Below are 23,087 nucleotides of genomic sequence, written 5' to 3'. Positions count from 1 at the left end.
AGGTCATCACCACTGGGAAGGATGGAGCTGGGACTGGGCAAGGTCCCCGGACTCCACACCCCAAGCTCATTCCACTGTGTTTCCCTGGGGGATTCACCAGCCTTTAATGAACTGCCTGAGGAGGAAGGGGAATCAGCCAATTGGGGCTGGGGCCAATTGAACAAAGACCCTTCCTGTGTCAGAGACACAGAGACACAGGTCCTTTCTCTGTTCCACTTGCTCTCTCTCCACGGGAGGAAATGCAGTGCCCAGTTCCAGAGGACCTTCACTTGCAGGGGAGATGAATCCTGCCAGGGGCTGTTACCTTCTCCATCCTGCCCTCCTCCAGCCATCCATCCCTGGGTTCTACTGATTTCACCATCTGACTCTCTCTCCAGCCTCCTCGGGTTATCTCCTGCACTCTAGTCTGCCCCAACCCCACTGATCTGTCTGTACATGACGATGGTTTCAGGATGCATCTGATCCCGTGGCTGCCTCCAGCTCGAAGGGACAGAGGTGGAACCCTTTCAGGGCCTCCCAGTGGTGCTCCTCTGCCCTTCCAGCCGCTGCTTACACCACTGCCTCCCTGTCCCTCCACAGCCTCACCTCACCAGCTTCCTTCTAGGCCCCTGGGTTCCCCAGGCTTCCTCCCCACCCTGGGACTGTGCACCTGCTGTTCCTTCAGCTGGAATTCTGATCCCATCATCAGACATCAGCTCATGATCATGTTCTCTAGGACTTTTCTCTGCCTGCCCCCCCCCCCCCGGCACATTGCTCTCCGTGACATGGTCATGTTACTGTTCTGTATGTGATTATTCACTTACTCCATCCGAAAGCTCCACAAAGGCCAGACTTCCTCTGTTTGTGCTTCTGCTCTTGTCCGTAGGGGCTCAGTACATATCTGATAAATGAGGGGATACACGGATCACTGGACGTGCCCTGCCAAGCCCACCATGGTTTGCTGCTTTCCTTCAAGCTGTTCTCGCCCCCAAAGCCCGTCCCAGAGTTTCGGCCTGTGTTTGACCCATCCGCGGACACGAGTCCAGCCGGGGCTCCATCTGTGCTAAGTGCCATGGCTGGTCCACCGGTGACCTGCTTGTGTGGGGATGGGGCTGCTGGCCCAGTTGCTCCAGTTGACTTGCATTGGTGACTCTGGGCTGTGTGAGTTCCCTGACAGGTGTTTGGGTCAGGAACAGGGTGCACACTCATCGCCACCGCTGCTCCTCTCTTGGTGTTGAGCAGGAGCTGCACACGCATTGGCCTAGCGTGAGGGACCCGGCTCCTGCCTCTAGCCTCTAGCCTCTACAACTCTACCAAACCTCCTCTATCCTTTGCCAGCTATCAGTCCATTCCTGCCACATTTTCTGTAATGAGGGGCCTGTGCCTTTCAGCATCTTGTTATTGTGAGGAGCCTGGTGATCTGAGAGCCCTTGTTCTGCGGGCTAGATGGCTGAGTGTTTTTTATTGCACCATTTGTCTTCAGAACTGTGCTCTGCCCTCACGTGGATTTCCCATTAAAATCTTCTTTCTTGATTCCATGGCTAGGGAAACCATCCGCCCTCCCAAATGCTGGGAACCATGCACCAGGCTGTATTTCATACACTGCCATGCCATAGGAGTTATGTTTGTAGGTCCCCAGGACCAGTTTGGCCAATGGCTTCCTCATATTCTTACCAGCTGTGGAGGAGGATGTGCTGGGGTGTTATGTCTGTGAACAGGCCACAAGTTATTTCCACAAAGCACCCGAGATTTACACATGAGAGGGTACCTGGCACAAAGCCTGGCACAATGTGGATATCCCACGAGTGTTCTTTGAATGAAGGAAGGAAACTGCTAGAAGACAATGTTTCCCTATGGGTGTTCCTTGGAACAGAAGTCCTTGGAGATGCTCAGGGGAAATATAAATCAATGGGGGGAGGGAGGAAAGGTATTACAGCCAAATAAGCTTGAAAAAATGTCTATATAGTGTGTGACCCTCTTGGAGACCCACATGGTATATTCGAGTATTAAAGGCCCTTGGAAGGCCAGCTGGCTGGCATTGTTTTATCCCATCTGACCCTAGAGCTTTCCTGTTCATGTTAACTCTTTGGGCATTTAAGAAGTGTTGCTAGAATGCAGGATAGAAGGTGGTGAGGATCATGGGAAGTTCAAAGGGATGTGCTGAGTCCATAGGGAGGACTCGAAGACAAGTGCATAAAACGAGTAGCATTTCAGCCCCATCTGGAAAGATGAGCAGGATCCCTGTGGATAGAGAGAAGAGAGGGGCTTCTGGGCGGGAGGGGGGGCAGGTGCGAGCAGAGGCAGGGCACAGAAATGCCCGAGTGGTAGATGGGAGAGAGACATCTCATTTGGGGGATTAGGCTTCAGAAAAGGTCATGGTAGAAGGGAGAATGGTGTCTTGTTATTGCACCCAGCAGAGTTCCTAGCACCTAAGGCCACCCCAGTAAGACTCCAGTAAAATTGTAAATGAATTTGGAGGGCTTTTGCATTGCTCTTCTAAAGTGTGTGGACTTTGAGTCACTGTTTCCCACCTAGAGGTTTGAATCAGCATTACCTGGGGGGGGGGGGGGGTTCTTTTTTTTTTTTTTTTTTTTATTTTTTTTATTTATGAGTGGAGGGCAGAGAAGCAGGCTCCATGCAGGAAGTCCAATGTGGGACTCCATCCTGGGACTCCAGGATCACACCCTGAGCTGAAGACAGACGCTTAACCTCTGAGCCACCCAGGTGTCCCATCCTGGGGGGTTTCTTGAAACACACCCACACTCAGGCCGCACCCCTAGGATTTCTGATTCCATGAGTCTAGTGGGGAAGAGGGAGGTGGTCTAGGCTCCTGAATTTCTTTAAAGTTTCCAGGCAATTCTAAATGTACCCCTACTTGAAAATAAATAGGAGAGGTGGTGGGAGTCCTTTGGAGGCTTTCCATCAGAGCTGTTTCTGCAGCAGTTTTTGCCCATAAGATGAAAACATAGGGGAGGAGACCTACTTATGAAATAAGCTTGGGACATCCTGCAATGTGACCCATTTGGAGGTGTGTAAGTGACATTAGCACATTGAAGGCTCTGAGAAGGTCTGCTGTAAACCCAACCCTTCAGGAGATAGCACTAGGGAGTCTCGGCTTAGACACAGGCATTTATGTTCTCTTAGGTGCTGAAATTCACCATGTCTTTTCTGAGCATTGCTCTTTGTCTTTCGAGCAGTACATTCTCCTATGGGTCGAGTTTTTGTGAACGCTTAATGCAGTCAGCCCTGCCACCCCTGAGGTGGCGCATCATGCTCCCAGACAAGGTTCCTAGGGGCTGGTGTGAAGTTACAAAAGTGGCATTCTGTTTAGGAGACACTCTTTATTTCTTTAATCCTTTTCTGCCTCTGCTACCTCTGGCATGAAAAGGCACAACAGTTGGATCTGAAACAGAGCTTGCTACTCCCCAGGCTTTCTTCTCTGGCTCCGCCACCCTGTGTTTCTGACTTCACCCTCCTGGGGGTCACCGATCTGGAATGGGAGGAGCTAGCTGTGTTTCTGGGGGTGCTTGGGCTTACACCAGCTAATGGGACCCCACACTACTCTTTTTCTCCCACGATTTCTTGGTGGTGTTACAAGGAGTTGGGAATTAAAAAAAAAAAAAAAGAATCAATAGAACTGACCGGCTCTGGGTTTCCCTGTCCAATCCACACCCATCGATGCTTGGCTTTCAGTGTAAATACTTGTTTCCTGTGCTGATGGCTTCTGGTTTGTTCACTCAAACCATGACCTTCTCCATACAAGGGACCTTCAGCCTGTTCCCAAGACCAGTAGATGGAAGCCTGGTAACTACCTGTCTCACAGTTGGCAATGAGAGGGTCCAGGAAGCTCACCTGGGGGTCCCTCGATTGCCCAGAACAGAGACTGGGAGACAGTCTTATCTGCAGCAACAAGGTCAGAGATCCCAAGGTGGCCAGTCTGAGGCCAGTGCACAATAGGCACTCCTTTCTAGAAGGTCCCTGGCACCATAGGCTTCCCCTCCCTCCCAGGCTCTTCTCCTCCCCTATCCAGGGGAGTCTAGATAACTCTAGACTCAGCAATGGAAATGGCCGTATTCGCTAATTATTTCCATTCCATCATGGCCCATGAGCCTATGGAATGTGACCCATGATGTGATCACAAACTGGTCCCTGTCTCCACAGTTAATGTTTCTTAAGAGATGGTGACAGTTGCCTTTAGAGACTGCAATTTGTTTGTTTATTGAATTCATTAATCCCTCTTGCATTTATGAAGCATCTGCTCTTACTGGGCACAGTGCCCACATCTAGGGATGGGGCTGCTCCATCTCTGCATGCAGGTGGCTCCTCACGTGGGAGAGACCAGAGGACCCAGGCAAGAGTGTCCAGGGACACATTGGTGCAGTAATGACGGCCAGCACCGGGTACAGGGAACCAGCGTAGTGGCTGCCAAATGTTTGTGCCATGCCAGGAAACATCATTTTTCCTAGGATTCACCCTACCTTGGCTTTAATCTCGTGCCTCCGTTGTGGTGTTTGGCCACATCTTTGTTACTTCTTCCTTCCTCTTTTCATTGGGTTTTGGTCGTGACCCGAAGACTGTTGTGTATCTCACCCCCACCCTGCTCCTTCCACCTCTCTGTTCCCTTTGCTTTTGGGTTCTGTGTCCTGTGCACTGGGAAGCAGCTTCATGACGACTTATCTTTCAGAAAATAAACACTTTTCCGCTGATTGAAGTCCCCATACAAAAACCCAAAGATTTAGAGGTGGGCTCTGGAGTGCAGGCAGGCCTGAGTTTTGCATTCTGGGAGCATGGTTTATGCAGCTGCTTAAGGAAGCTTTGGTTTCCTCATGTCTGAAACAAGACAGTGAGACTGTCCCTGTTGTGATAGCTGTGGGAGTGACATTAGGAACCCTCAGCTCAGGGCCCATCTGATGCTGGTTGCCCAGCAAATGTCAGCTGTCACTGTCGTAATTACCAAGCAGTTGCACACACTGGGAGCATTAACCATGGTGTATTGACAGCAATGTTATTAAAGAAAAAAGAAGGTCAAGGCAAATTTCTGTAGAGAGCCCGAGGGCTAAAATGTCTAGAGTCAAGTGCAATAGGCCCGAGCCCTGCAGTGAGCACTTCCCAGAGCACCTCCAGTTTTGGGGAAGGGAGGTGGACAAGGACTTGTGTCCCCTATCTCCTGACTCACCCAGCCCTCTGCAAGAGGGCATGTCTGTCCCTGGGAAGCCAGCAGCTCCAAGGCAGCTCCAGGAACTCCATTCACCCACCCAGTCTCTTGCCAGCTCTGCTTCCTCACCACATCTGCTCATACAAAGGCATTCTTAGGGCAGCTCTAATGTCCTTCGAGCCCCAGGGCTTGCTCCCTAACATAGCCAACAAGTACTTCTATTGTATTACTTAGCATTGTGCTCTCATCTTACCTGTGTGCCAGAAGCCCTGGGTCACATTCTCTGCATGCATGGGTCTCATTTAATCTTTGCAACAATCCATGGGACAGAGAGGTGCGCTTGGGACCCAGACCTACTTGGTTTTGAAGATAGAATTCAGGTCCCAGTGACCCGACTTCTTAAACTACGTCCTTATTTTATACAACCTTGCTCAGTCAAACTTGTCTGCAGTACAGGACTCCTCCCCTTTGGGCTCTGCAAGCCTTTCTTTCATTCATATCCCTCCCTTCCTGTGCTACCTCTCCTCTTCCAAAAAAACATGGACTAATCCCAGGAGTCATTTTTTTTCCAGTCCTAGTGGGAATTTTTATATTCTTTCTAAGCATGAAGAAAGACTCCTTTGATTATCGGGAGTGGTCTCTGCATGCTCCATCCTCTGACCACGAGCAGCATTTCTGAAAACCCAAACCAGAATAGCACCCTGGCTCTGAGCATGCTCCAGAGTAGCAGGTGCCGTGGTTTGAGTTTTTGCCATGCATCCCTCACCCTGGGACTACTCTCTGCCTTGGTTTCCTCACCTGGAAACAGAAGCCGTTATAGCCCCAAGGTCACGGGTTCGCCATGAGGATTATGCAATTTGATTGTGAGTGGCTAGAAGAGTACTTGGTACCCAGGTGATGCTCTTTCTGTATCAGTCCTCACAACTCCTCCAAACCTGGCTTTCTCCCTCCTGGAGGGCCTACAAGTTTTCAGGAAATCTTAATCCTACAGAAATGTCTTCCAAAGACAGTAGTGGAAACCCTGTTTTTCCTGGAGGACTCTCCTCTGCTACTGTTTGGCTCTTTGTATCAACCTGCTGGAGGACAGCACCAGGCTCCCTATGAGAGGTGAAGTCCTCCCCAGCTGGTGAGGTGGCATGGTGCACGCCAGCCCACCTCCTGTCCCAGCTCCCAGCCTCTGAAGCTAAATCAGTAGGTGGGAAGTAATTGGCTACGGGGGACCACGGGGGTTCTGTGGCCTGGTGTTGCCTTGGTTCTTCAGTTTCTATTTGTCTGGGCCACCTCATTAGCTGCTGCCTCCTTGGAAGGTTAGAATTTTATAGGTTTAACAACCCATTGAATGAAAAAGCCTGAAATACTGGGATGGCCCTAGGTTCAAGCTAATTAATACCCCTTTTCAAATTGGGGCTTTGGAGGATAGGCTGAACCTTTGAAAAGGAATCTTTGGAGAGTGTTGTGAGTCATTGCAATAAAACCTAGAATGGGAGGGAAGAATGTAGGAGCAAAAGAGCTGAATGCAAGAGGAATCTGTCATTTCTGGCAGCAAATCTGCCCGATAGAGGGAAAAAAAGAATGTTCTTCATGCAAATAAGGTCCACTGAGGCTTCCCTGAGTCTTCAGTAGGATGATCCTCAAACCTACTGATTTTCACATCTAATTCAACACGAAATTAGTCATTAGACACTAAGACAAAAGCAGGCAGGCTCTCCTATCTCAACAAAGAATCTTCCCCACTGAAGTGGAATTATCTCTGGAATAATTAAAATGGTTGTTAAAGGATGAAAACATTCCATTAACTGGAGTTGCCTTTGTCAAGACATGCCCCCCCTCCTCCCCAAATAAATCTGATAGCCATGATCAAGGAGAAGGAGATACCAAGACCACAATAATGTGATCAGACATAAATCCTCTTTGGCACCATTTCTGAGCCAGAGAGCACAGTTCCTAGTTGGAGGATGCTGCTGGTATCAAACAATTTTATTTGTGAGCAAGAGGGGCTGTGGTGCTTCTTTCTGAGGTCCCCATCTGAACGGTCTACACCCTAACAAAGGAAATGAGGGCTATAATGAAAGTATAGCAGATGATTATTTTCCTGGAATGCCCCCAACCTGCCTATTGATTGTTGGCAGTGTTTCCAGAGTTCAGATGTCTTAATTCCAAAAGAGCACAATGATGAGTGACAGTGTTTCTATCACAAACCAAACCAGAACACAAACAGCCAGGGGCTTTGACATTCACTCATTACCAGGAGGCACTGTGGTTGCCTGGTGTGATCCATACCTGTTCCTATACAGTGTGGAGATTCGTGTTTTGTGGCAGGGTCAACCAAGTCCCTTATCATGGGTACATTATACCGTCACAATGTGCTGCGCACAATAGCAAACCAGCCTTCACTTGTGAGCAGCCATTTATGGTGATGGAGTCTTAACATCCAACAGGCTTTTGTGTTTAAAGACAGAAACCAGTGTTACCCTTTGTTTACACCCAACGTATTCATCTTCTGTATTTGTGTAGCAGTTCACGGTTTTAAACATTACACAGTCAACATTCCTCTAAACATTTGTACATTTCTTAAAAAATAATGTGGATGTAACGAAGGAAAATTTCTCAACACTTAAACATAGATTGTAAGTGTAACCACTTTTAGACATTTATTTGAAAGGACATTTCTTAAAAAGTCAGATTATCTTAGATGCTGAAGACCCTGCAAAAGTAAATAAATAAACAGAACACATGTAAAGGCTAGTGCCTTTGCAAAAAAGTAGGTATAAATGAGTGAATACCATGGATTTAAAGTTTCTGGGTTTTTGTGGCATATGTGTATGCATGTGTGCTTGCACACAGTTACATCATCCAAGAGTGACCTTCCTCAAGTTTTAGTAAATTTTATGAGAAACTATGACAGAAAAGCAGAGGCCACCAGCTCTGGCTGTTTCTTAGTTGGGATGTAGGATCAGGTTGCTCAGCCCACGGTGATTCTGAGTTCCTTTTATTATGTCGGAGGGTCTTTAAGTCCCTCTCTTTAGTTTTTCATTTTTCAAACTTGGTACGTTTCATGGAAATGATCAATTTTGAGCTGTGTGTACCTGCCATTGGCTGACCCATTGTTCTGCCATTTTGATTTATTGAGCTTATCTGTTAACATTATTAAAAACTTATGTATCCTCTATTATTATTTTATTCTAATGATTTGGACCATTTAGAGGTTTCATCTCCTAGGAGATGAGATTGAGTCTGTGTAATTAGCTTTCTTCTTTTGGACAGCTGGCTAATTCATCACCTTGGAATGCAGTATTAGACTCCCTGCTCACCTGTTTATTTTGTATGACCATGAGTACCTACTGGTTTTTCCTGGACTTAGAATAATACTTGATCCTTCTGGGACTCAGTTTCTCTCTTCTGTTTACACAGGTAGAAAGTATACCACATGCCAAATATTCCATGTTATTATGATTACAGCAGAACAGAGTTCCCCTTACTGTAGTCCCTGGCACATAACTTTATACATTTTGCCTTATCTGCTTACCACCTGTACCATTATTTACATAAGACTTCTCTCTAAATAACTTTAAATCTAATTGTTTTAACCTGGCATCATTTTAAGCTATGAGAGCCATGAAACCACAGATTTGATATATTAGTTATGTTTCAGTTGACTTTTTAATTTTTTGGGAAGATTTTATTATTTATTTGAAAGAGCATGCATGCATGAGTGGGGGCGGGGAGGGAGAGGGAGAAGCAGACTCCCTGTTGAGCAGGGAGCTCAATATGGGGCTCGATCCCAGGACTCTGGGATCATGATCTGAGCTGAAGGTAGATGCCCAACCAACTGAGCCACGCAGGAGCCCCTCAGTTGACATTTTTATAAGTACACATTAAAATAATAGCACAAATGTTGGAGCGACAGGATTGCCTTGGTACCTATACCTGCAGAGCCCCTTTGCATACTGCTAAGATCCGTTGTCATACCACAGTTGAGGAGATTGGGTGGAAGACCAGATACCAAGGAGTCTAATCACCAGGAATATCCAAATAATGTGACTGCACTCAAAGGATTAAAAAAAAAAACAAAAAACAATGAATGTCACGTTTTTTAAAGCACCAATGTAAGCAGAAAATCTTAAGTGGTCTACAAAACCACATACTTCAAGAAAAACAGAATATAATAAAATAAGATTGAAGTGTATGACCTCAACAGGACCTGTTTTCCGGCTCTGGTGGTGCTTAATACAGTACGCAAGCCACGAAGTGCTTTTGCTCACCATCAGTTCTCACCCAAGTCCAGGGCACCAGGCTGGGGGGGCAGCTTCTTCAAGGTAGAACTGGGTGATGAGAAGAGACCACCTAAGAATGAGGGAAGAGATGCAGGGAAGACCCGTGGGCAGAGCATCCCAAGAGAGGGAGGAGCCCCTAGCACAAGGCGAGGAGGACCCAGCAAGAAAGAGCAGGGGTAGGCAGGCTGGACAGGAGGGAGAAAGAGACGTGGCAGGAAGAGTCATCAGACTGCTATAGAGACAGACATGGGCCATCGGGGAGTTTTGAGCAGGAAACTGATTTGAGTTGATCCCACTGGCTACCATGTAGGGAATGATTTTATCAGATCAAAAGTGAAAAACCATGCTCTGGGAGTCCTCCACATGAGAGCTCATGGAAGTTTTGCTGGGCAGGTGGCCATAGACCAGTCAACGAGGTGGGGTTTGACTCAGCACATATATGTATATACATAAGCACTAGAATTCCAATTTTTTTCTTGAAGCTTTTTAAGATTAAATATATTTTCTTAACACACATACAGAGTTATAAATATTCATCTCAGGTCTACATATATAGATGCTTAGAAATACTTGATATAACATAATTTATAATATGTAATTATATATATTTTTTTCGCTTGAGAAACAAACCCCCTTGGGCAGCCTGGGTGGCTCAGCAGTTTAGTGCTGCCTTCAGTCCAGGATGTGATCCTGGAGACCCAGGATCAAGTCCCACGTTGGGCTCTCTGCATGGAGCCTGCTTCTCCCTCTGCCTGTGTCTCTGCCTCTCTCTCTCTCTCTCTCTCTCTCTTTCTCTCTCTCTCTGTATGTGTCTCTCATGAATAAATAAATAAAATCTAAAAAAAAAGAGAGAGAGAGAGAAAGAAACCCCAAACTCTTTTTTGAGGGGGATGCAAATAATTTGTCATTGCTTATAAAATATTTTAGTGTTTCCAGTAAACTAAGAAAAGGCACAATATAGTCTCTCCTGTTATAGTACTTCTCAGCTTAATTGGCAAGATATCAGCATATATTTTAAAGCCAGAGTCTACAGTTGTGGGTTTTAGGTTTTAGGTTTTAGGTTTCAGTCTGAACAACTGAGTGACTCCTGATGCTGTTGACTGAGATGGGCAAAAGTGTGTCAAGAAGGGAGTCTGGGGGCAGAAGGCCTGGAAGTGCAGTGTATGACCCTCTTCCTCTCTCTCCCTGCAGTGATCCCGAAAGTCACCAAGCACCTGCTCTCAAACCCTGTGTTCACCTGCATCATCCTGGCTGCCTGCATGGAGATTGCAGTGGTGGCTGGCTTCGCTGCTTTCTTGGGGAAGTACCTGGAGCAGCAATTTAACCTTACCACCTCTTCTGCCAACCAGCTGCTCGGTGAGTCTGCTTCTCCATCCCCCTGGGTGGGAAGAGGGCTGCTATCATGCAGGTAATACTCTGAGAATTTACCAAGGCCCATCAGAGAAAGAGCCCAAGTCCGCTGCTCCAACAATAGCAGTAGTCCTGGTGTTTGTGTGCAGAAGGAATTTTAGTCTATTCTTGCAGTAAAACTTGCCAAAGGGATGTGATAATAAAGAGCTAAAATATGAAATGTACATAGGAAGCATTGTGACAGGCCAGGAGATCAGTAGATAGCTGTGAACTACAGAATTTGGGAGAAGACAGGATGAAGGAAGAGAGGAATCAAGATATATCCTGAAAGGTTAGCAGGCTTTGCTCAGACACATAAAAAAGTAAGAATATTCTTGGCAGCGTGAAACACGTAGTCAGCAAATACAGAACTTGGAAGACACACACTCCCTTCCTGACCCCTGCCCATGGCAGACATAATTAATAGATCATGACACTCCTTCTCCCCAAGCTCAAGCATGGCCTGACCATCCTTCTTAGTAGGAGACTACAGGCATCTCCTTCTGCTATTTGGAGCTGGCATGACAAGGAAAACCAATTCGCCCTCGTGGGAAGCAGCATTACGTATGTGTAGTTAGCAAAGTGGCTTCATGATTGACAAAGGAGACAGAAGAGTGAGGAAAGACACCTGCATTTCGGGCTCCGATGGCTGGTAGCACCAGTTTTGCAACGTGGAACCAACAGAGAAGAATCAAATCCATGAGGGAAGATTGTGAGACCACATTTGAAGTTGCTGAGTGTGAGACACCTGTGGTGTGTCCCTGTGGGGTCCTGTACTTGATGGGAGCTCAGGAAGGAGACCCTGCTGGGGAATAGAAGTTCGGTTGCATCGGTGTAATCTGAGGGTAGTCAGGGACGTGGAGTGGAAGTTCCGCAGTAAGAAAGTGAATTGGAAAAGAAGAATAAAGTCCCAACCGTGAGGAAACACAGCAGTCCAAGGCGAAGTCAGAAAGAATCCCACAGGTCATGGGAGTCAAGGATGATTCCAAGGAGGAAGCAGGCAGCAGCGCACACACATGATGAGGACAACAGCGTCTCCATTGCCTGCAACCACCAGGATGTCCTTCAGCCTGTGTCAGAGCTATGTCTGAGACATGGTGGTGGGGAGCCCATACTCTGTGTGGAGAGCAGCCCCCAAGAGGGAAGGAGTAGTCTGCGGCTGCAGGACTTTCCTCGAAGCTCAGCCATAGAGTACCGGAGGGGACCATGGCAGGTGGGTGGTGTGTGTCCCTGGAGGGGAACTGGGGGAGAGTTGGTGCGTTGCTAGGAAACATGAGGAGGTTGCTAAGGCAGTGGGGTTGGGGGGGAAGAGCCAACAGAAAGGGATTTACAGGAAAGAGAGAGGTTGTGGATGGACAGCCCTCGACAGAAGAGCTCATGCATAGGTCTTGCCAGTGAAGAGGAGAGAGACGTGAGTCTGGCCACTGAGATGCAGCTAGTATGGCTCTGCATCTGAGAGAGAGCTCCAGCCCCATGAATTACCTTCTCTGGTATGTAGGGGTAGATCACCTGCTGAGAGCAATGATCTCCTTCAGCACTTCCTGTCTCTTTGCCTAATGGCCAATTAGCAAATGCAAAGGTACCAACCCATCATAAGGAGGACACATATTAAAACCACACTGAGATACCACTGTGCATCCACCGAACTGATAGCACCAAATGTTGGTGAGGGTGTGGAGCAACTGGAAGTCTCAGGCACCACTGCTGGGAGTTCCCGATGGTGTGAGCACTTTGGACAGCTCTTGGGCAGCGCACCTGTTACGGGGATCCATCCATCCCACTTCAGGGCATGGACTCAACAGAAATGAATGTTTAAGTCCACTCCTTTAGATACGCATATATAACTGCATTCAGAGCAGCCTGGTGCATGATGGCCCCAACGGGATACAGCCCAGATGTCTGTCGACAGGAGAAGGAATAAATAAATTATAGAATGTTCACATAGTGCTATCACCCAGCAGGAGAAAGGAAGCATTTTCGTACCTGCCTCAATGTGGATGAATCTGATAGAGCTGAAAGACGTCAAGCACAAAAGTGTACAGATTTATGAGTTTAAAGAAGGAAAGCTTAGTTAAAGTGATAAAGACTATGATGATGGGAGAACTATTGTCCAGAGAAGGGGAGGCGGCAGCCACCAGAGACCCTTCCTGGGCCTCTGGGAATGTGCCAAACTTGATCTGAGTGGTGGTGATAGGGGTATATATGGATGCAAGGAATCTGGTGTTTCCTTAAGCTTTGTGCACTTCCCAGGACATAATGTATATCAATTAAAAAAAAAAAAAATGAAAGCCTGCTACAATGACGCACCTGGATCATAGTGTCTCCTTGGGAATGGCTAGCCTACCACGAACCTGATTTTTTTCTTTTTTAACAGATAACACTTTGCCATCCACTTTTTTGTTACTTGTCACTTGTAAGAAGTATTAGCAAAATTCAGGCAGCTTTCCAGTACCTGTCTGACAGAGGTAGGGTAAAGTGGGTCTCTTTATAATTAAAGTCATAACTTCTTTGTTATTTTTGGGATGTCTCTGGTTTTGCCCTCCAGCAGCCCGAGTTTCTCCATTTCCTCACTTCTGTAGCTTCTGTTCTTATGTTCTCATTACATTTGCACAGTTGCTTCGATGTTGGGGCTGTTCTTTTTCAGGACAGTTTCTATCGACAAACAAATCAATAGTCTTCAGGGCAGAAGGTCAAAAAAACACTCTCCCCCTCTTCACCTGTTTCTTTCCCAGCAACTCAGTCTAGTGCTTGGCAGGGGGGTACCTTCTCCTGCCATGCAGAGAAGCCACCTGCTGGCTCCTGTGTCCAACCATCTGTCCGACAGTCCACGCTGGCAGCATGCATGGCCTCTTCTTGTGTCCTGCTTGGGGCCTCACTCAAATCAGCATGCTCCCTAGAGTGCTGCCTGCAATGGGGGCTGACACTGGGCACTCAGGGCACAAAGACAGGTAATGGAAAAAAAAGAGATGAGGTGATAAACATAGAGAGCTTTTACCATCAGCTAATTCCAGCTTTGTTATTTTGGCAATGGAGAGTAAAAGGATTAAATAATCCATCTGCACTAGCTGTAGAATTAAAAAATAAAGTCTTGTTAATAGTTAAAAAACAACAAAAACAAAAACAAAACAAAGACAGGTAATGGGATCAGAAGGTGCTCAGCCCCTGCTCCCTGCAGGCTGGGGCATCAGTGCAGAGCCCTGGGCCCCCCTGGGAGTCATCAGCAAATGGGGCAGAGTCCGGAGAGGAGCAATGTAGATGATTAAGGCACTGATGGCATGGATTTATGCGTGAAGATAAAAAGGACTCAATCTGCATAGGTTAACGTAATGAGGATGGAGTTGCGGGGAAGTTCTGATAACTGAATGCCAAGGCTGCACACACATCAGGGAGGAAGAGAGCGGCCTGATGACGGTTGGGAGAAAAAGCGCTGAAAGCCTGTTATTGCCATAGTTACCATCCTCACCAGGTGACGCTCCCCACAGCCTCCTCTGCTAGGAAACGAAACCAAGCCCAGGCTTGCTCTCTGGGCGTGGGCCCGTCCTCACCAGTGTTCATTCACACAGGTCCAACCTGCTCGCCATTTCATTCACCCCAAAAAGAAGCCTGGAGTGCCCACCCCGTGCCAGGCACAGGGAACCGTGCTGGACTGAATGGGATAGAAAAGCTTCTTATGCTCAGGGAAGCTGCACGTCAGGAGGGAGGAGAGCGGACAGGAAACCAAAAGTCCAAATACGAATAAGGCAGCTGCAGATAGCAGGGAGAGAGCCATGAAGATAATAAAACGGGGTGAGGAATGATAGGGAGCACCTGGGTGGGGTATAGGACCACTCTAGATAGCATGGTCTGGGAAAGGCATCTCTGAAGGGGGTACAGAGCCAGCCAAGTAGAGACACAGTAGAAGAATGTCCCAGGAGAGGGAGCAGCAGGTGCAAAACCTGGGGATCTGAATGGATTTGGCCTGTCCCAGAGAGAAAAAGGAGGAGCTGTGGGCCGGGGGGGTGGGGTGAGCAGAGAGGGGCACATGGGGGCTAGATCACAAAGGTCATTCCTATACCAAGAACCAGAGAAAACCAAGCATAGGTATTCCAAGAGCATCAAATAATGCAGAGATATCATACGTTTTTATTTAAATGTGACTTGTGCTATTTTCTTGCAGAGCTCAGCCTTCCTGATTATGTTTTTCTTCCCCTAATATTAAAATTAATTTGCATTCCCTTAGCACATACCAGCTGGTTGATGTAGTCGATTGACCTAGAGGTCTGTTGATTGGCAAGGAGGAGACAGCCTAGACTGGGAAATTGGCCATGCACAGTCTACCCGGTGGATAAATGACGCACGGTAATTTAAAGCTGAGTTTTAGATGAAGCGAATCAGGACAGAGCAAAGCCAAATAGGAGATTGGAACCCTAGCACCATTTGGTCCTTCTGAAATTCCACAAGTCTCTGAGAGTCAGAAATAACAGGTTTATGGTCCTGCTGCCTTGCAGATAGCTCTGTTTGTAAGAGAGGGGAAATTTTTTTAGGCCAATTACTCACCAAGAGCTACAAAACACATTGATTTGATTGATGCTACTTCCCAAGAGTTCTGGGAGCTGTTTAAAACACCATGTCCACAGGCTGGTGAGCTCTGGGACCTTTGCTTAAACAGCCACCAGATCCTTTCAATGAAGCCCTCCTTGGCTAATGAGGAAAGGAGAGAAAATCCCCAAGTGATCTTGAATCCCTTTTCCCACATCACCTCTAAAATGCACCGATGGCACGTCAGTGCTCCCCAATCATGACTTCCCTAAAACGCACGTGCATGTTCCCAATCTGTCCTTCTTTGTCTTTTGGGTCATTCCCAACACCAGCTGTGTCTTTCCCATGAGGATCCCTTACTTAGCAAGATAGATATATGTACTTGGACTCCTAATAGCTGAATGTTTCCATGTCTGTGTCCCCCAGTTTTCTGTGAGTTCCCCAAGGGCAGAAGTAAGGCCCCTCATGGAGACTTGGGGGCAGCGTGGGGGATGTACCATTGCAGTGGTGTCACTGGGAGTTTGGTCTGCGCAGGGCTCGGCCCCCAGCCTGGCACCCCTCCGTCAGCGCCGACTGGCCCCTCTTTCCCTGCTAACAGTCCCCGCCCCCTCTGTTTTTCTCCCAGGGATGACTGCAATCCCATGTGCCTGTCTGGGGATCTTCTTGGGTGGTCTCCTGGTGAAGAAGCTCAGTCTTTCTGCCCTCGGGGCCATTCGGATGGCCATGCTCGTCAACCTGGTGTCCACAGCTTGCTACATCTCCTTCCTCTTCCTGGGCTGTGACACGGGCCCTGTGGCTGGGGTTACTGTTCCCTATGGAAACACGTAAGTCCCAGAAATAGCCGTTTTCCACGCCTGCCTGCCCAGGGGTGCCTGGACTCTTTCTTCATGGTAGGGTAATGGAGCCAGCTTTGTCCCTAGTGACCATGAGTGGAGGGTTCAATGATGCCTTCACATTGTCCTCTCAGGGTTGAAGAATCACCATGGACCTTTTGGGTGGAGAGCACAGATGATTCCGCTCAACAGGAGCCAGAAGCGTGCCAGGGGAGACCATCACATTCACTCCTCACAGTACTCCTATTACCATTTTTGGCATTTGGCTTTAGGAATAATTGAAGATAAATAATACAGATGAATTTTATTTTAAAATTCAGCTTTTTTTTTTTCTTTTTTGAGACGGGGAGAGAGCGAAGTATGGGAAGAAGCAGAGGGAGAGAGAGAATCTTAAGCAGACTCCACGCCCAATGCTGACCTGATTCATGTTCAATCTCATGACCCTAAGATCAGGACCTGAGCTGAAATCAAGGGTCAGACATTCAACCAACTGAGCCACCCAGGCACCCTTTAAACTTCAGCTCTAAATGAAAGACAGAATTGATTTCACCCATTCCAGAAAATATCAGAAGCTACCATTAGGCTCCCACAGTAATTATAGGGTCTCACCCATAGTAGGTATTGATAAGTATGGGAGGGGACAGAGGGTGGGGAATAAAAGGGGAAAAGAAGGAGAAGGAAAGAAAGTTGGTTCTTGTGGGACACTTTTTTTCTAGTTATTATCTCAAGGCTTTGATCTAGAGTCCAATCAGAATTGCCCCCAGTGGGAATTATGGAGAGCGTTTATGTACGGAGCAGGAACAGCTGTCCCTTTTTCTGTGTGAGACTCTGAAGCTGTTTGGGGATCAGTCCTGGAGCATCAGGGCTGCAGCAGAATCGACCTGTGGGATACCAGTTCCTCCTCATGCCAGTTTCCTCCTCCAGGCAGGCCATCAGGTTTTCTCCTGTAGTCTGTATCCAGAAGATACAGGAGAGCTGGGCTTATCTGCCACCTGACAAGATCAAGCGAGCTGAATAGGAGAACATAGGCAGAGGCAGTTGTCTGTAAATCCACGCACAGCCCAGCCACTGTGTGCCCCTCCATCCCCTGTACTAGCACTGTGGCCTCTTCTGCCCCCCACTGCATCCCACCCCCATTCCTCCCTCTCCCAAATGTGGCACCTTCTGCTTTGTGCATGCCATAAATAACAGCATTTGGAGAGAGAGACCGCCAGCCTTACTGTGCCAGTTCTCAAGTAGTAAACTTGTAGTGGTTCAAAGCACAGGGTCTTACGATAATGAGGTTCTTCTTCATGGGAAAAAGAAAAAAAAAAAAAAACAGTTCAGAGCCTACAATCCAACTGCCAGCTCTGCCCAAATTGGTAGAGCTCCAAACCTCACCCCCTCCTCCCTCGCTTTGCCATGTACGAATTACATATATTTGGGTGGGATCTCAGCCTGGCTTTGCCTCAGTTTCCTTCTCTATCAACCCCCTGGGGTCACTTGGAAAATAAGTAAAATAATATCCGAGGTACCATCAACGGTGCTGGCACATAAATTGTTAGATCATCATTACTATGAAGTGGTCCGAACCCTGGGAGGCTGGAAATGACACTTCCTCTCTTACAGAGCTGAAAACACCCACTCCATCCTCTTCCCCTTTGCAGTCTGCGAGCTCTAGGTAATTGTGCCTTTAATGGCACAAAAGGAAATTTAAAATAACTGGAGTTATTTTTCTCAGGAAGTTGAATCAATCAGACAGACGAGAGTTATCGAAGCCAGTGTAGTGGTAGTGGTGTGTTGAGCATCACAAAGCTCACTGCCTGCTAGGGAGGAATGAGACAGACGAGAACTGACCCAAGGAGGGAGAAGTCAGTGTTGGGCTGTGCCCGATGGCAGTGGTGTTGGGTCAGGGAGGGGGGAACGGGCTGAGGCTGCAGTGATCATGAGCAGCCTTGCCGTGGAGGTGGCTCTGAGCTGATCAAGAAGAGGCTTCTTCTTCTTCTGGGCAGAGGAAGCTCGGAAGCTCGCAGCCTTCCACCGTTGTGCACGGCTCTCAGTGGCGGTGCTGGGCTGGTCCTTTCAGGACAGGGAGGGGTAAGATCGGAGGAGGAGGAGGAGGAGGAGGAGGAGGAAGGGGTACCAGGTGCCTCATTTTAGCAGAGGGCAGAAGGCTGTCCCTGGAGAGATCCAACAGAAGTTGACCTTCCTCTGATGGATTCCGTGTTTCCTCTCTCTTCCAGCTCAGCACCTGGCTCGGCCCTGGACCCCTACTCGCCCTGCAATAAAAACTGTGAATGCCAAACCGATTCCTTCACTCCAGTGTGTGGGGCAGATGGCATCACCTACCTGTCCGCCTGCTTTGCTGGCTGCAACAGCACGGTATTGGTGATTTTCTAACGGGATGAGATGGGACCAGGGACTCAGGCAGCCAAAGTAGCTTAAAACCTGTGGTCAGGGGCAGTGGTGGGCGACAACATGTGTTCTATACTTTGTGTGCCTGCACTGTGACTTTTTTTCAGTCTCCTCCACGCTCCAGTGGAGCATCCTCTGTCAGCGGGATGGGAGGACTCCCAGGTCATTCAGACCTTCCTGCTAAATCAAATAGGTTTCCAAAGGGTGTCATTGAGCAACTAAAAATAAAAATGTCAAAGGAAGCTGTACATTATGGAGGCAGAGATAAAGATTGTATTTCAGGGCACTCACAAAGTGTATCAGTGAAATAGCCTGACTCTACAGGTAATGAGCTCCCCATCAACAGAAGTGTGTAAAGAAAAGCTGGAGAACCATTTAGCAGACACTTCCTCCAAGCCTGAGACTATCGACACTAATTTAACCCCTTCCTTACTCAGTTCCTTTTACCTTTTTATTCCCAACTAAATACCTTCCACCTTTTTCCACTCCCCACTAAACTTTGTTTTGTTTTGGTTTTGAGTTTTTTTGGGTTTTGTTTTTCCTCCTCAGTGTGAATTGTCCAGTTGGCTGTCAGCCTGCAGTTTTCCCTGTTCTCTGCTTGAAAATCTGACCCTAAGGGACTGGTCATCAAGCCATGCTGATCCCACCTTCCAGGTGTCTCTCACACCTGCCTGCCTTCTGCATCCAACATCAGGGCCCTGGTGCGAGCTCTCCTGGTGTCTTGCTTGGCACTTGTGCAGCAGTTGCCTAATTGGCCTCACAGCTCAGGACCGCCCCCTTCTGGACCATCTTCTAATGATTTCTGTAACTGCCGATGACTCCTTCTGGTGCTACCCTGTCACCTGCAGGATAAGAGCTAGGCATTGACCTGGCTTTGTATGTGTCTTCAGGACACATCTGTCCTCATGCAATCTCTTCAGCTCTACTCCCTTTTGGTTTGTGGTATCCACCTTCCCCCACACAACAGGTGTCTTTTCATTCTTCCTCCATTTGGACACTCCTCCTCACCTGTCCATACCCTCAAATTCCCCTTTCTCTGTGAGGCCATCCCTTCTCTTCTTCCTCTTTGGTGTTCTTGCTTCTGTGGTTCTTAGCACCTATCTCTGCTGGAGGCTGCACGCTCAGTTCACTGCAGTGATCTGCTAAAAGTATTTGTCATTTGCTCTGATCTGTGAGTTTCCTAAGTGAGGGCTGGCATCCAGAAGTTGTCCAGAAATGTCTAGGAATGTCTAGGTGAAGTGAAAGACAAGAAGAGGGCTGAGTGGCTGCTTTAAAGGAATTTAGAGTTGTAATTACTTATTTCTCCTCATATTCTGTGTCTTTTGGGAGCAGCAATTTCTCTGAAAGAAGAAAAATCGATCACTTATTTTCATCTCCAAAGATTTCATTTTTCTTTGCTTTTAACATTTAGATTCCTGGCCATTTATTAACATTTTTTCCATAGAGAAAATAAATCACCTTGAGTGGGGAGGGGGGGGAGAGAGAATCTGATTTTTTTTTTCAATTAGATGATAAAGCAATTTCTTTATGTGAATGGAAATGAATTTTAAAAAAGAGATGAGGCCTTGCAAATGGTTAAAATAAAAATATAAGCTATTTGTTTTCATGACAGCCACTTTATTAACATTTTAATATCAAAAAAGTTCTATAAATCATGTTTGGTTATTGTCCTGTTTTAAGAAGTAAATGGACTCTATAAACTGGTGTCCTGAGACCAAACAAGTCTCTATTCCAGAGCCTTCTCTGACCCCCCCAAAAAAATGTCTTAAAAGTTGCATTTCCCTTGGTCTTTCATGTGCAAGAGTCTTATTGAATAAGAGCCTAACCAGGCCCATTACTGCTTCCAGCTGCTGAAACAGCAAGCTGTGGAATGCAATTATTGGATAGTGAGCTTCTCTGCTTCCCTCTGGACATATCCTTTCTCCTCCAGACACCTGCCTTTTCTTCACATTACTGAGGCCTCATGTTGTCTGCAAAGCAGAGAGGTTCTCCTCCTGTGATTACAAGTCAGAGATGGAGACAGACCTGGGCCCACGGCTGGTGGGGGTAACATTTCTCCCTGCCCTGGCGTCCAGCAGGTGAATGTGAAGGATTTGGGAACTCAGAGCCGTATGTATTGTGCAAAGGGGCCCTTGTGACAATCTAGCCTTAAGAGCAGCTGTAATCCTAAAGCTCACAACAGCAAACTTTTTCAACAGCCCTTTTGGGCCAGGCAACAGGCCTTCCACACGTCACTCACAGCCCGTGACAGCTTGGCCTAGAATCAAAGAAATCTCAGGCCACCGTCCAAAAATGAGCAGAAAGCAGTTTCAGTCTTTTATATCTCTGCTGCAGGATCTTGAGAAAATGCCAAATGGTGGGATATATTCCTGGTGCATTCTCTCCCTCCTTCGTTCCTACTCTCCTTCTTGTCTCCGTGCTCCCACAAAACCTTTTCCAGGAACCAAAGGCTTCCTCGTCCATCATCCCTCTTTCCCTTCTTATACTTCCCTTCACTGGCTGCTGGAGTCCTCAGGCTCTCCAGGCGTGAATGAAGCCACTCCTCCACCTGCTCGCCCAGCTCTGTGCTGCTTCTCTTGCTGATCCTTACAGCAACCTGAGGAAGGAGGTGTGATTTTTATGCCCCGATTACAGACTAGTCACATGCCCCAGGCCATGCAGAACCTGGTGGCACTGGAATTGACATGGAGGTCTGTCTGTCTGTCTGTCTGTCTGACACCAACCTCATGTCTTCCTCTGACCCTGCGACTTACCTCTTTGCGATTCTCATCTTTTCTTTCCTTGAAAAAACCTCTTCGTTGTACTCCATGTAGTCAGGACCCTCTGCCTTCACAGACTGGCCCTGCTGCCTCTCCAGCCTCAACCTCCCCACTCCTCCCACCTGTTGACGAATGACTTGCTGTGTTGAAATTCCTGGGGTTTTGCAACATACCCAGCTGTCCGTTATCTCTGGGCCTTTGCACGTGCTGCTGTTTTTAGCAGGAGAGTCCTCAGTCAAGTCCTTCAGATGCATAATAATTCTTTACCTGCAGCTAAGAAGCCTCCTCCCAGGTCATCACTTCTTCTAGGGCTGCATTAGTGCCCTGCCCTATAGAGTCCTCCAGCACCTGCTCTGTCTGGCAGTCTGTCCCTTCTACCTCTACCCCCATTCAAACAGCTTGTTTACTCCTGCATCTGCCTCCTTAGGCTCCAGTGTCCAGGGATGGGGTTATCCTGTGAACCCTTGCATTTCCAGTGTTCAGTGTCATGGCTCTGGATAAAGGCCCCAGGTGTCCTGAGCACCTGGCTGGAGGCCCCCGTGCTGACCCAGGGAGCCACGGGTGAGAATATCATTCCCTTGAATAGCAGTTGGCAGGTAGGTTAGTTGATGGTGGAGATTTCAGTACTAAAGCTCCAGTCCCTGTTCATCTCTCACCCATTCACAGCTTCTGTCAGAACCTGTGAAAATTGCCCCTGACTTGATTAAATGTGAATTGCCCATCAAATAATTCTGGTTATAGGGAAATCTGGTTAGTGTGAGTGGTTTCCTGCTATTAGACTTGCCTTGCTGCTCTGGTTTGGGTTTTGTTTTGTTTTGTTTTTCCCTATTTCCCATCTCCTTGAGTGATAGCAATGAAAGTTTCCAGGATTGCGTTTAATATACAATTTCTAATTCTCCTCATTGCATATGACCAAGGAGGGGTGACAAAAAAGATTGTGAATTAATTTTGTAAGCTTCCTTTGGCATGAGTATGTTGTCCAGATTGTTTCTGTACCTTTCACTCTCAGAAGTAATTATTCCAATGGAAAGCATGTTGGTATGCTGCTGACTGCTGGAAGTTGTAGCCTTTTGATGTACTGAATAATTGAGTAAAAAGAAAAAAGAAAAGAAAGGCTTGTATCAGCTACCAATAGAACGTTGAAAGTCCATCTAAATCCAGCACCAAAGTTTGTAGGGGACTAATCATGGGCCACTAATCTATCTCCCCACACAGGCAGCCAGATGTGTGTCGAGCACCTGTTAGAGCAGAGCTCTGAGTTGGTTCTGCGGAGGGCTGGGGGGCCTATGATAGATGCATGCAGGAAATTTGTTGTTTACTCTCCTGGATCTCATGCAGGCAGTGTTAGAATTGCTTGAGAACTTTTAAAATATGAGCCTCATCCTTAGATACTCTGATTTCTTTGTTATGGAGTACGATCCATAACTTTTTAAAGCCCACTTCTCCCCCGCAAGTGTGTTTGTGTGTAGCAGAGGTTGAGAACCACTGTTCCCCTCCAGAGTGTCTCCACCTCAGCACTGCTGATATTTGAAGGCTATGTCTTTGTGGTGGGGACTGTAGGATATTCAGCAATATCCCTAGGCTCTACCCACTAGTAGATGCCAATAGTTACCCTTGCACATTTGCAAAACCAGCAGTGCCTCCAGATGTTTCCATAGGCTCTGCTTGGGTTCTGCAGAATCCCCCATGGTCGAGAACCTCTGCTCTAGGAGGAGGGATAGGTTCCTAAAATTGTACCTTTCTAGAAATGGTGTCTGAGCTGACACTGAGCACCGAGCCTTCAGTG

At 47.4% G+C, this 23,087-nt stretch overlaps 1 protein-coding gene across 2 annotated transcripts in view; it reads left to right on the top strand.

Annotated features, from left to right (window-relative positions):
* Positions 1–23,087, top strand: part of SLCO3A1 (solute carrier organic anion transporter family member 3A1) — a 303,455-nt gene that overhangs the window by 239,925 nt on the left and 40,443 nt on the right. For both annotated transcript variants that reach the window (XM_025438159.3, XM_035714824.2), the window contains exons 5-7: positions 10,600–10,764; positions 15,941–16,139; positions 18,371–18,509. In XM_025438159.3, the coding sequence (XP_025293944.3) occupies positions 10,600–10,764; positions 15,941–16,139; positions 18,371–18,509 (503 nt within the window). The remainder of the gene's footprint in view (positions 1–10,599; positions 10,765–15,940; positions 16,140–18,370; positions 18,510–23,087) is intronic.

The sequence above is a fragment of the Canis lupus genome, chromosome 3 (genome assembly GCF_003254725.2).
Source record: "Canis lupus dingo isolate Sandy chromosome 3, ASM325472v2, whole genome shotgun sequence".
In the NCBI taxonomy this organism is placed as follows: domain Eukaryota; kingdom Metazoa; phylum Chordata; class Mammalia; order Carnivora; family Canidae; genus Canis; species Canis lupus.
This window is presented reverse-complemented; position numbering and strand designations above follow the sequence as displayed.